This window comes from Aptenodytes patagonicus, chromosome 1 (genome assembly GCF_965638725.1).
Source record: "Aptenodytes patagonicus chromosome 1, bAptPat1.pri.cur, whole genome shotgun sequence".
NCBI lineage: Eukaryota > Metazoa > Chordata > Aves > Sphenisciformes > Spheniscidae > Aptenodytes > Aptenodytes patagonicus.
In genome coordinates this window covers 59,119,745-59,131,884 of record NC_134949.1, presented here as the reverse complement: position 1 = coordinate 59,131,884, position 12,140 = coordinate 59,119,745, and the positions used below count along the sequence as shown (strand labels likewise).

Here is a 12,140-nt window from a genome sequence, read left to right as displayed (position 1 = left end):
ATGACATCCAGCAGGGCTCTTCCACCACTCTGGTATGTGTGCCAAGGTTGGCAGTACTTAACTGCCCTTCTTCTGGCTGGGTTTTGAACCACAAAATCTCAGCGGTTCTTCAGTTTCCCAGCTTTTGGCAAATCTTTTACCAGATGCTTAGCTTTGCCTTGATTTCCCCACAGAGAAGAAATGGAGAACTTCCTCCCCACAATAAGATATTTTGTCTTTCTGGGGTATGGCCTGTTACATCATATCTCAAAAAACTGTCCAAGAGTGTCTTCTGATATTCTCCCTCCTTTTAGCTGAGATCTGTTCTCACGCTGCAGGCAAAGCACTGGGAACAGCCCTGATGTAGGAATAGGGTCACATTGACCTGTGGCTAACTTAAGACTGGAGCTTTTACAGCTCTCTATATAAATTTGAGAATCCCAGGCCAGCATGTAAACTCTTTATTGGTTTATTGGTGTATTTTACTCTCCGTAATACTTTGTCCTGAAGCAGTTTTGGACTCTGTGAAAAAGTCTGGTCAATGATTCTCCAACAGTAATCCCACAGTCCCTTGTTCCTCATATGTCTCCTTTGTCTCCTGCCTTCCTCTTCCTTCCCTACCGCTGCCTAGCAGTCAGGTTGCACTATTTCACACTTCATTTCCCAGCGAACCTTTTGTTCCCCTGCAAACTTTCCCAAATCAGCCCTTCTTCTGCCAGCACTGCTGTCCCTTCCCACTAACAACCACTGCACGAGCAATGGTAATCATCATTACCTGCAGACGCTTTTCTTGTTCCTCCTGTCTGTCCTGGTCCCAGCTCACAACCACGTGCTAAGTGACTCTTTTCTCTCCTCCTCCTAGCCCTCTTCCAGCAGAGGTGCTACGTGATGCACACACACACACACAGACTTTACACACTATTTTGAATGCAGGTACATTGGTCACAGACCACATGAAGCACAAGGAGCTGGAGAAAGATTAGCTCACCTGCATGCCATGGGACCTTTCTTTTCCAGCTCCGATATGCCTGGCTCAGCTGGTGGTCAAGCTGGGCTCTTTTGGCTACGAGTGAACTGCCTTCCTCCCTCCCCCAAGTCCAGTGTAGGGAGTTTTCTTTTCCCAGTTCACTGTTGGCTTAATGGCAAATGTCAGAGCATTACTTGTCCTCCCCTCCCCACTTCCTATAGAGAAGAGAGAGGAGATGGTTTCTTCTCCAGTGCCTCATGCCACAGTGTATTCATTAACTAAATGATCACACAAGTTTAATCCCAGACGTGTGTTCCCAGCCTGCCAGAGTGGTGACACTGTCTGTGCCAACACACAGTGATCCCTGCTCCCATTGATGCTCCACAATGCAACAATTCCCTAAGAGCAGCTCTGCAGTGTCAGTGATGCATCGAACGCCATGTACCCAGCTGACTCGTCAGGCTGCAACGTATGTGCAGAGTGCTGCAGTGTGTGTAGCTTTCTGCAGGTTTGGCCTGCTGGCTGCTGAACCGAGAAACTCTCAGTTTACCCCCTGCTCTGTTTTCCTCAGCTCTTGCCATCACCTATCTACCCTGTGGCTGCCCAGCTTTTCCTTCCCCCAGTCTATCTGTGCAATTGTCCCCATGATCAACTGGGTACTCAGCAGGGCTGTACGGCGTTACAGAGTCACACTGCCCTGTGTAAGCTCTTGCTTGCTGCTGTCTCTCTGTTTCTGTGCATGTGTTTTATATATAGTTATCATCAAAGCAGGAGGAACAGCTATTGGGTTACTTAAATTTATTTCTCCTCTGTTCTATTGTTTAATTTTAATGGACCTTAACGCGGGCATGCTAGTTGCATCTCAGAACTATATCTGGTGACGGTGTGCAAATCAGGCCTGTATTTAGCCCACACCACTGACTCATCATAGCATTTCAGTTGGTAACTCACCCCGGACTGATTTCTTCTTAAAGAGCATTTTCATGTACTATGGGGAATGCCCTGGCCTGGGGGTTTTCCAGTAAAATTTGTGCTGTATGTTGCAGAAAAGCAGGCTCTGGGGATGGGAGTGGTGTACCTTGACCTCTTCCCTTACTTATAGTATACCTCTTTAGATTTACCAACTAACCTTTCACACCATGGCCCTGGGGTGAGCAAGACTTGAAGTGCTGGCCACAGATGGAGGCTGGTATTGATGGAAGAAGGTGTGCTCTGAATACAGACTATTCCTGACCTGGGAGCAGCATTGGCATGGGAGAGCTTGGGGAAGAAGGCGTCGAAAACAAGAGGTTTGACCTAAAAAGGAGCAAGATTCTGAGGGGCTGTGAGAGGAGGAAAGGGAGACAGGGTGAACCCTTGATAGAAGAAGGAAGAAAACTAAGGCAGGGCAAGATTTCTTGGAGGGGCAGATAAGGGGCTATAGGCTGCCACCCAACTACTGCATTCATATCAGAGAGCCACAGTCCTCACCCTAATTCTCTGCTGGAGCTGCGGCCAGCACAGACAGGGTCCTGCATCCCTTGTACACCAGAGTGCAGGGCAGAGCTCTCAGGTTTGCCATGGTTTGACTCAGAGACAGAAGTAGGAGGGCAACAGTCCCACAGCCCAGAGCTGTGTTGCACTGTATGATGCTTCAGCTCAGGTCAGTGTTAGTCTGAGCATCTTTGATGCCCACCACTGCTCAGTGGAGACTGGTCCAAGGGCTGGGCACTAATTTGGGCCAAAGTCTGCTCCATACAGGTAGGCAAAAGTAATTTTTCATCCTCTCCCTATTATTGGTCACTCTGGTGCTGGCCAGCTCCTGATATAAATTAAAGGGGATCTAGAGTTATTTGAATTTACAACCTGCAGAAGCTGAATTGTTCCTGTGCTTAAATTAGCTGGAGGTCAGCAATCTTGAAACCTTTTCTGTGTTACCCTCTCTTCCCCTCCTCCCCTTTGCGCTCCTCCACAGAAGGAGCAAAGTACACACTTACACAGTCTTTGTGAAGGAAGTCCTGGGTGATTTGGGGGAAGGGTGATGCTGCCTTCACAGCCTGTAATGATAAAAGGGAGTGATCTGTAAGTAGAAGAAGAGGGAAGGACTAAAAGAAAAGGAATATAAGAAAGAGTAAAACATAATTTTTCTCTTTATCCATCCTCTTCCTCCAATAAACCCCCACCTCAAAAGATGCAAAGATCTAGGTGCAAGAACAATTAAGTGTCTGCAAGGCACCACGCTGTCTCTGCAGTGCTGCATTGCTCTGGCAAGGAAGAGCCAGAAAGTTGCTTAGGTGAAGGAAGGCTTTGGGCCACATTCGGGTGAAACATCAGCCTTTCCATTCTTAATATGCTCGAGCTACTGGCAAGCATGGCTGTGCTTAGGTGGGAGTGGGAAAAGCAGAGCTGCTGGAGAGAGAGCTCGTTCAGGTTGTGTCCATGCCAAGGAGTGCATTTGAACAGAGTCCCATGGGGCATGAGTTGCTGAGCTCCAGGCTCGGCCTGGCAGGAGCGAGTGGCAGAGGGAAGGCTAGATTCGGTACGGCAGGATTGGCACATCGGCCTCAGTGGGTGATGTGTGCCTGGGGCAGAGGTAAAACTCCACACAGAGCTAAGTTAAAATCTGAGCTCTCTGTTGCCCAGACACAAACAGGGATGGCAGGAGTACAGGGGAAGGACGCAGGGGGTCTCTATCTGGCATGGTTTGTGCTGGTAGGACAGCACTGGAGGGGGGGTTGCTGAGTCAGCGACTTTTCCGAGGTGGAAGAGAAATTATTTCTGCCCCCTGCCAGCACTTCACGCAGATCCAGGATACAGTTCCCAGAAATGTCCCTACATATGTTATCAAGAAGGCAACAGTCTGCACATTTTGCAGCAAGAACAGCGTGGCAACTGATGCAGCACTGAGCTGTAAGCCTGGGGTAATGGATCTCCTGACGGGAAAGCTGTGGAGTACAGTGCTGATGAGCTTTATCTGCTGACTGCCAGGGAGCAGGTTGTTCTTCCTGACTCTGAGGAAGCTTGCAGGCAAGAACCAGGACTGGAAGCCAGCAGACTACCCCCGCAGGGCTGGGGTCATGTAGTACAGTGCAGCCCCCTTCATTACAGCAGGGACAGCGGGCTGGGAAAACTACAGTTCCCAGCACCCTTTTGTGCATGTCCCTGCAAACTACAGTTCCCAGAACCTTTTAATGAGCCAGAGAGGATGTCTATGGAAATAAACGCCGACGATTTTTGCATAGCACCCTGCACCTCCGAAGTGGTGGCTGGCCCTTGGTTGGTGAAAACGGGAACAGGGGAAAAGCCAGGGCGCGTCAGCGCTGTGGAGCTGTGGTTTTGCCCACCCCTAATAGCCGCAGCGATAACCTCCAGCACAGAGCATCCTTCCTCCCCTCAGGACTCCCTTGGCGGTCACAGGGAGGACTCTGGCCCCCAAGAAACACAGCTGCTGCGGGAGGAGAGGCAGATAAACTACAGATCCCAGCATTCTCCGGCAGGCAGCACCTGCGGCAGTTACCGCACGCCGGGGGCGGGGGGGGGGGGGGGGATGAGGATGAGGATGAGGATGGAGGGCGGGGAGGAGATGCAGGGCGCCGTGGGGCTACGCTGCACCTGGGACATCCTGCCACCCGCTGGCATGCAGTCCAAGTGGGTGAGGCTCAATGTGGGGGGCACTGTCTTCCTCACCACCAGGCAGACCCTGTGTCGGGAGCAGAAATCTTTCCTGTGTCGCTTGTGCCAGGGCGAGGAGCTGCAGTCAGACCGGGTAAGGCAGCTGGGTTGCCTCCCACACTGTGCCCCACTGAGCATGCGGAGGGCTGGAGGGATGCAGGGATGGAGCCAGACCCCGACAGCTGCAGGAGTAACCGAGTGAAAAATGCCTGCTCTTTCTCCCCGCTCTCCCGGGAGGGATTTCCCCTTGCCGGATCCCACCTTGCTGTGTTGTAGCCTGGCACCTGTCTTCCTGAGTTGGGGAAAAGAGAGGCCATTTCCCCTCTGCCCCTGCTCTCCCGCCTCTCTATCACCCCACATCCCCTGGCTCTACCTCCCAGCCTGACTCAGCCTTGTCCCCTATATGGGGGCTCTCTGCTCTCTCACACCAGGCCTGTACGCACAGTTGCAGAAGGAGGCTGAGGCCTATTTTTTTGGCTTTCTCAGCTGGGTTGGTCCATGCTGAGGTGGGCACGCTGAGCATACCAATACAGGAGTTAAAATCCAAGCTGGGCTGACTTGGCTAGGGACTCTCAGGGGCCCATGGTTTCCAAGGAGTCTTAGAAATAGTGGACATTTTTGCTTAGGTTTGTATTTTCTTTGTATATTTTGTATAGTCTGGAGCTTTTGAGGGTTGAACCAACCTTTTGAGGGTTGGTTACAAGTTCCCCATGGAGTTTTTCTCCTCGTGGTCTATCTCTGTTGCTAGGATGAGACTGGTGCATACCTAATAGACCGGGACCCCACTTACTTTGGACCCATCCTGAATTTCCTCCGTCATGGGAAGCTGGTCCTGGATAAAGATATGGCTGAAGAGGGTGAGTCTTGGAGCTCAGAAACTTCCCATTTAACATCGCTGCTGTAGACAGGACACAGTAGGACTTGTTGTCGACCTTGTTGTCTCTCATTCTCCTTCTGGAGGTTGATGTGTGGGGATTTGAGAGGGCTATCCCTGCGGGTCTTGGAAAGCATACCGATGTTTCCTCTACTAAAGGGGTTCGGAGTAGGTGAGGAAGGCATCCTACAAGTGTTGTGGCTTCATGACTGTTCGTTCAGCAGAGATGTCACCAAGACAGAAGTAGGCAAGATCTCTCAGCATCAATAAACCATTTTTTACTTGTTCCTGATCCACTTTTAACCAGGCTCTGTGACTGAGTTTTCTGTTAATGACTGAGTGTTTCTAATTAGGAATGAACACCCAGAAGACCAAACAAAACCAAGCTCATCTCTTCTGCTGACTGTAATAAAGACCATCATTAATCAGTGATATGCAATGTATGCTACTAGTGCTCTGATGGGTTGTGGACTGCAGCAATTCCAGTGGAGCAAGCCAGACAAACCAATCCCTCATTTGAGGTTGACGGGGGGGTCCAATAGGATAACTCAGTAACATCACAGTGTAACCAGCCAGCAGTCCCCAATGCCTCGTTATTTTTTGGATGCTGGAGTCTAACAAGGAGCCAATTCCAAAGACAGGCTGTGCTGTCCAGCCCTTGCCAAGCACAGTTTCTGCATGTTTATTAGTCTTCTTGCCCCTCTCTCTTACATATTTTTACCTAATGCATGGAAAGTTTTCTTCAGAATCGTCTTATGAGTTATAATTCCAAAAATATGTCTAAGCAATGGTAAAGAATTTTAATAAATGCAATTCTGAGGTATTTCCTACTTGACATTTCTTGTAAATCTGAGTCAGACAGAGTTCATCCACAGGTTTTAACATCAAATCTGAAGCATAAACAGGAGTCCTGTTCATAGCTTAACATTGCCTTTTGTTCCTGCTGCAGACACTCAGGCTGGCATAAAACTAACCCATTAGACGATTCACGGCTGAATGAGGGACTCAGAAGAGGTATGAGTGTGTCAGGTAGTGAAGGATCAATCTCCCCACCTGCATTGTCTGTGTACTGCCCTGGGGACATGCGAGTGTTGGCTCCTAGCCGCCTTGCTCTGGGAACCCACCTCCCTTTCCCTGAAGGCCTGTTAGCAAACAGGTGAGTCTCAGGAGAGGTGATGGATACAGACACCATAGAGAAAAAAACCAAAACACTTCTCTGTTTACCTGCTTTGAGGTGAAGCACAAGGGAGAGAGCCAAAGATCATCTGAAGTCATATGGGGCTGCAAGGTGGGTGCAACTCCAGCTGGCCCAGGCGGAAAGTTGGGATTTTCTAGGGTCTTTTGGTGACAAGGTCAGAACAAGTTGTGGTTCTCTGCCTTAAGAAGAGGGCCTGAACAAGATGATAACTAGCGGTCACTGAGAGAGGCTGGAGCCTACATTTATTCTCCTTGGCCAGTTATCTGGGAAAGGTATTAGCAGTCCTCGGCACAAGCCTTCACCGGCAGTGCCTGTTTCTGTAGTGGCAGGCAGCATAAGGAAATCGGGGTGAGCATTAGAAATGCAATGCAGAGAGCCAGGGTTCAATTCTCTGCAGTAAGAGTTTCAAGCAACAGAAGCCTGTAAAAAGTGAGGCTGCAGTGTCATTTCTCCCTATGGACCTTGGGAAGCTCAGAATGGATCTTTTGCAAGGCAAAAAACAAAGACAGGCTGTTAACTCTGTTTTTGTGGTCCTTCTGTCTTTCTTTCTCAGGGGTCCTAGAAGAAGCCGAGTTTTATAACATTGGTCCTTTAATCCGAATAATCAAGGATCGACTGGAGGAGAAGAACTACACAGTAACTCAGGTATGGAGAGAAATGGCAAGGAAAGATAGAGTGGTGTGGGCAAAGGAGGGAATGTGGAAAGGGAGAGGTGAGTCTAGAGGGAGAGCAGACTTGGGAGAAGCAGCAAGGAATGGAAAGAAGCAACTAATTAGAGTTTGTGTGCTAATGTCTACACAGCAAAATCTTGCAGGGGACAGGCTACCACTATTTTTGTTACAATAAACAAGTTACAGGCTTGTTTTGCATCCCCAGAAGCAATGCTGGATGTAGCCCCTGAAACCAGATCAGCTCCTCTAGCTTTTGGAAGAAGGCAGCTGGTTGCTGTGGGATATGGAAGAATGTTTATGAGGAGAGCGAAGGTGTCGTGGGGAGGAGGGCTCTGGTGTGGGGTGTCCTGGGAGTGTAATCACAGTGAAGAGCATGGGGATACCTGTAGAGAAACCCGGAGGGAACAGGTGAAGAGATGTCTGTGGAAGAGTTAAATGCAGACAGTGAGGCACAAGGAATCAATCCTGTGGCACAATCACACCTTGTCTTGGCCAATAACCTTTTAAAATCTGTCTTCTGGGAGTGTTGGCTGATATCTCACTTTTCATCATGTCTGCCTCAGGTTGTAAGCCTCCAGCAACACAGTCGCTTTGTGCTCCCAAAACCCCATCAGCATTTGTGGCATTTGCATAAATGACTTTGTAACGACAAATGCAAACTCCCCATTGAAAGAGACCAGTATCTTCTGGGGACAATGCAAGAAGCACTCAGCTCAGTCCCTCCTCTCCAGAAAAGATACCGTTGTTGTTGCTCCCCATGGCAGCATAGTAGAAAGTTGGGTTGTGGTTTCCACTCCCCTTTAACCTGGGACATGGGGAAGAGGTCAGGTCTGTCCAGGAGGGTACTACCACTTCATTCTGCAGGAGAGCAACAGCCTTTAGCATCTGAATGTTGTCAACATGCTCTGCAATTTTGCTGTCAGGTGCCTCCTAAGCATGTCTACCGCGTGCTACAGTGCCAGGAAGAGGAGCTCACTCAGATGGTTTCCACTATGTCGGATGGATGGCGCTTTGAGCAGGTATGGAGAAGGTAGAGGAGAGTGGGAAGGAGTTGTCTTTTGGGGAAAAGATCATGGATACCATACAGTCCCCAGGCAAGGCACCTTCCCTCTGAGAATATTGGGTCACTCATTGATGGTGCTGTCACACTGGCTCTCTCTTGCCCCTACTCTAGAGGTTCAGAGGATACTGTGTGAGATTAAGCTGTTTTGCATCCTGGCTGACTCCTCTCCTGGTTCTCTGTGCTGCCTCCTGAGCTTAGTTATGAGGCTTTTCTATTAGGGGTACGGATTGGACTCCATGCTGCATGGTGGGCTTTCTGCCTTGCTCCACAGGTGGAGTGGATGTTTGCAGTAACATGTGTTTGTGATTCTTGCTCTTGTCTTTTCTAGCTTGTGAACATTGGCTCATCCTATAACTACGGGAATGAGGATCAGACAGAGTTCCTGTGCGTGGTCTCCAAAGAGCTGTACAACTCCCCCAGTGGCCTGAGCTCTGAGCCCAGCCACAAAGCCAAGGTGAGACCAACTTTGCTATGGCCCTGCTCCCGTTGCCTATGAGATCCTTCGCTCTTGTTTGCTCCCTCTTTTTTTCCTCTCTCCACTGTGACTGTGGGGCTCCTCAGTGGTGAAATACAGGGGCTTGTCCTGGTGTTCAGCACCGTGGCATTATACCCATTGCCCAAAAGGAGGAGTGCGTGTGTTGAGAGTGGTGGTGTTCAGCTGTGTGTGGCAAATGGCTTTAGCAAGTGACCCTGGCACTTCTCATGCTACTCTAACATCCCCTTCATGCCTCCCTCATGACCATGCTGTGTGTTTCACTCTGCCTCTAGGGTGTGATTTCCCTGAAGGTTTTGCAGCGTTCTCTTTCCTTTTGCTGAGTCCCAGCCTAAGGGGCAGGAGATCACCTGCTCTCCTTTTGAGGAAAGGACAGAAACGTGTGGCAGTGCATGACATCCTGTAGACACCTAGGATACAGGAAGGAGCACTAGTGATTGATAGCAGTTGTTGGGCAGTGGGATCACAGCACTTGTAAGGGGGTTAGATAGCCCTGACATGATGCTCCAGAGGAAGACAAGTCTCTCTGCTCCCTGATCCAGAGCTGTCTTGGCCACGGGGAAAGGTCCCTTTTTATTCCAGTGTCATGACCATTGCTTTATTCCCTTGTGTGTCAGAAAGAACTGCCATGGCTCATCTTGCAAGTATCTCCACTCTTTCTTCCCTTTGTCCTGCATGCTGGGCCACAGAGCACAGAGGAGGACCTGGAGGAGGAAGAGCAGGAGGTGGAGGAGGAGGAGGCAGAGGCAGAAGCAGAAGCAGAGGAGAAAGGTGCAGCAAATCCTTGAGGAAAATGATAAAAATAACCCCCCAAGCATAGACCCGTCCACCTTTCTGGTGAGAGCTCACAGCTAGCAGCAGGGAAGGACTAGGGCAGGTGTGGGGTGTGGGGGCAGTCCTCTCCAGGAGCAGGAGTCTCTCTGGAGATAAAGCTGACAGGGGAGAGCTGTTGCTGTGGCTGCTGCTTTGTATTTTAAACTGTTCGGTTTATTTACGGTTATATTTTTATTTGCAGACTGTCCATCTATTTGGGATTGCACTAAACTCTTTCTTCCTCCGGACCCTCCCTCCTGCTCCCCTCTGTGTCCATCCCAGCACTGTCACCTACCTCCTACCCTGCCCCACTCCCCAGCCTCCAGCATCCTTCCCTCTGCTCTCTTTGCGCCCCAGGGCTCAGAGTGGTCCCTTCCCTGGGGCCCTGTCTCTCTCTGCTCCTCACTTTTCCTCCTCTGCAGGTACGTTACCTGTCTGTACTCTCTGCTCCTGCCAGCCTGAGCTCTGCATGAGTGACTCACTTCCCTCTTGTGGGTATGGCCCCGGTTTGTAGAGCTTGGGGAGGGGAAGGAGGGAGGGGAGGTTGACTCATCCCTAAGGTGGCTTTTCCCATTCTCATCCTATGTGTGCCTTTACCTGCCAAGCAGACCCTACGGCTCCGGACCAGAGGCTCTGGCAGCAGAAGGGAGAGTGCAGCTGGGAGAAATGAGGAGGGGTGGAAATGAATGCAAAGCAGGCAGGGGTGGCACGGGGAAGGGGGGAAGGTCTGCCATGTGTCTGCTTGACACGCATGCCAGATCACTTCTCCAGACTGCCATCCACAGCTCCTTTGCCTGCCAGCCCGAGAGCAGTTTGCAGAAGGCAGCCTGTTATTTTCCCCTCCCTGCTTTCACTTCCCTGGGCTTTTCCCCCACCGCCTCTGCCAGGGTGAGAGCGCAGTGGGAGAGGGTGGCGAAGGCAGAGCGGAAGCGGCCGATCCCCACTCCAGATGTTCTTGCAGCTGTGTGTGAAATGAGCCTCTGTGCTCTGCCTCCTGCTCAGGGAGGCTGCCTGGCCAGCGTGCGTGGGGCTGGGTACAGAAAGCTTTAGAAGGAGGATTCCCCTCTCATACCAGAAAAGTGTGGGGCTCTTGTTAAACCAGAGGTGCTCAGTGCCACTCTCCGTCCTGGTGGAGGGCACTTGTTAGCTGGCTGACATTTCTCTCTCCCTCTGTTCGAGACCCTTCTTGTCCGTGGCTGTGGGACCTGAGTGTTATTCTCTTAAAAGTCAGTGTATGTTAACCACGCGGACTTTTCCTTCCTTTTTCTCTGTTCTCCCACCCTCACTCCTCATCTCTTCTCTTTTTCTTCTGTTATCATTTCCTCTGTCATTTCCCTTTTCCTGTTTCTCACTCTCCCCTCCATGCTCAATTGCTTTTTTTTCCTGCCATTGATTTTGTTTCTCTCTTTCTCTCACCTTCTCTAGCTGTTACAAGCCAGAGGTCTGAGGATGTGATCCCGACACTCCACTCCAGCCTTTTCATTTCTTGTTTATATATTTATTTTTGTACTGCAGTGTACGGCAGCCCCTCGCCCCACAGTGACACCCCCAGCCCCCTTCACTCTTCACATGCAGCCGTTCTTTTTTACAAACTCACTTCGGAGGCCTGAGCCTCAGCCCTGGAGGAGGGCGGATGCTCCAAGGAGCCCCTGGGCTGCTGCAGGGGCTGGAGCCCACGGCCCCTCCCATGCCTAGCAGGCTGGCTTTCCTTAATGTCACAGTGGCCCCTGCTGGGCACATCAGTGATCAGCCACTGCAGCCTGCGGTCCCTTCCTGAACACCCTGGATGCGACTGGGGCCCTGAGGTGGTGGCAGCTGCTGTAGGACCAGTCCTCACCCTTTCACTGTTGAAGGCAGCTGGTCTGGGCTTGTGGCCAGAGGGCAAATGCAGAGCCACTGCCCTTTTCTGGGCCACCTGCGCTGCTCACGGGGTGCCCCTGTGCTGGGTATCACGCTCCTTGGCGCCTCCCTCTCTGTCCCCCAAAGCAGCCCTGTGTTGGCAGGGTGAGGAGGAGACGGGCGAGAGAGGTTCCCGGGTACCGGGAACATGCTGGCACCTGGTGTCATGTCTGCTAGCACGAGGAGATCCCTGCCTTGGGGAGCAGGGCATTTGCTTTACTGCTCTGTCTGAGGACCCCAGGCTGTAATTCCTGAATAAAATTCACAATCTGTTCCTCCTTGCCGCCTCTCATTTCAAGTGGCAGAAATTTGGTGCTGGTAGAAGGGGGTGGGAGCTGGAGAAGAGGGGTTTGGATTCATCACCCGGAGCCACCAGAAGCTGCTTGTGCTGTGCCTGTCTTCTGGGGGCTGGAGGTACTTCCCACTGCATCTGTGCTGCATCCCCACTGCGGGCAGCTGGGCTACAGAGCAGGTTTGCTTATTGGTATCTGCACCCCTAAATCATGACAATAAGCGAGGACCACCTACCTAG

The 12,140-nt window shown here is 51.0% G+C and overlaps 1 protein-coding gene across 3 annotated transcripts; it reads left to right on the top strand.

The window, feature by feature from the left end:
- The first annotated feature begins 4,478 nt into the window (after positions 1–4,478).
- KCTD17 (potassium channel tetramerization domain containing 17) lies at positions 4,479–11,886 on the top strand. 3 transcript variants are annotated; one of them, XM_076338318.1, is made up of 7 exons: positions 4,479–4,691; positions 5,346–5,454; positions 7,223–7,314; positions 8,264–8,359; positions 8,732–8,857; positions 10,132–10,204; positions 11,135–11,886. In XM_076338318.1, exons 1-6 carry the CDS (start codon positions 4,479–4,481, stop codon positions 10,180–10,182), a joined length of 687 nt encoding a protein of 228 aa, XP_076194433.1. In that variant the 3' UTR covers positions 10,183–10,204; positions 11,135–11,886. The 3 variants fall into 3 exon arrangements, with proteins under 3 accessions (XP_076194433.1, XP_076194424.1, XP_076194444.1); XM_076338309.1 differs by lacking the exon at positions 10,132–10,204 and adding an exon at positions 9,586–9,733; XM_076338329.1 differs by lacking the exon at positions 10,132–10,204.
- Positions 11,887–12,140: the final 254 nt, after the last annotated feature.

Excerpts from the sequence above, each read along its gene's own strand:
- KCTD17 (XM_076338309.1), top strand. The coding sequence starts at position 4,479 with ATGAGGATGAGGATGGAGGGCGGGGAGGAGATGCAGGGCGCCGTGGGG. Across the intron at positions 4,692-5,345 it reads AGGAGCTGCAGTCAGACCGG|GATGAGACTGGTGCATACCT; the intron begins GTAAGGCAGCTG and ends CTCTGTTGCTAG. Across the intron at positions 8,858-9,585 it reads AGCCCAGCCACAAAGCCAAG|AGCACAGAGGAGGACCTGGA; the intron begins GTGAGACCAACT and ends GCTGGGCCACAG.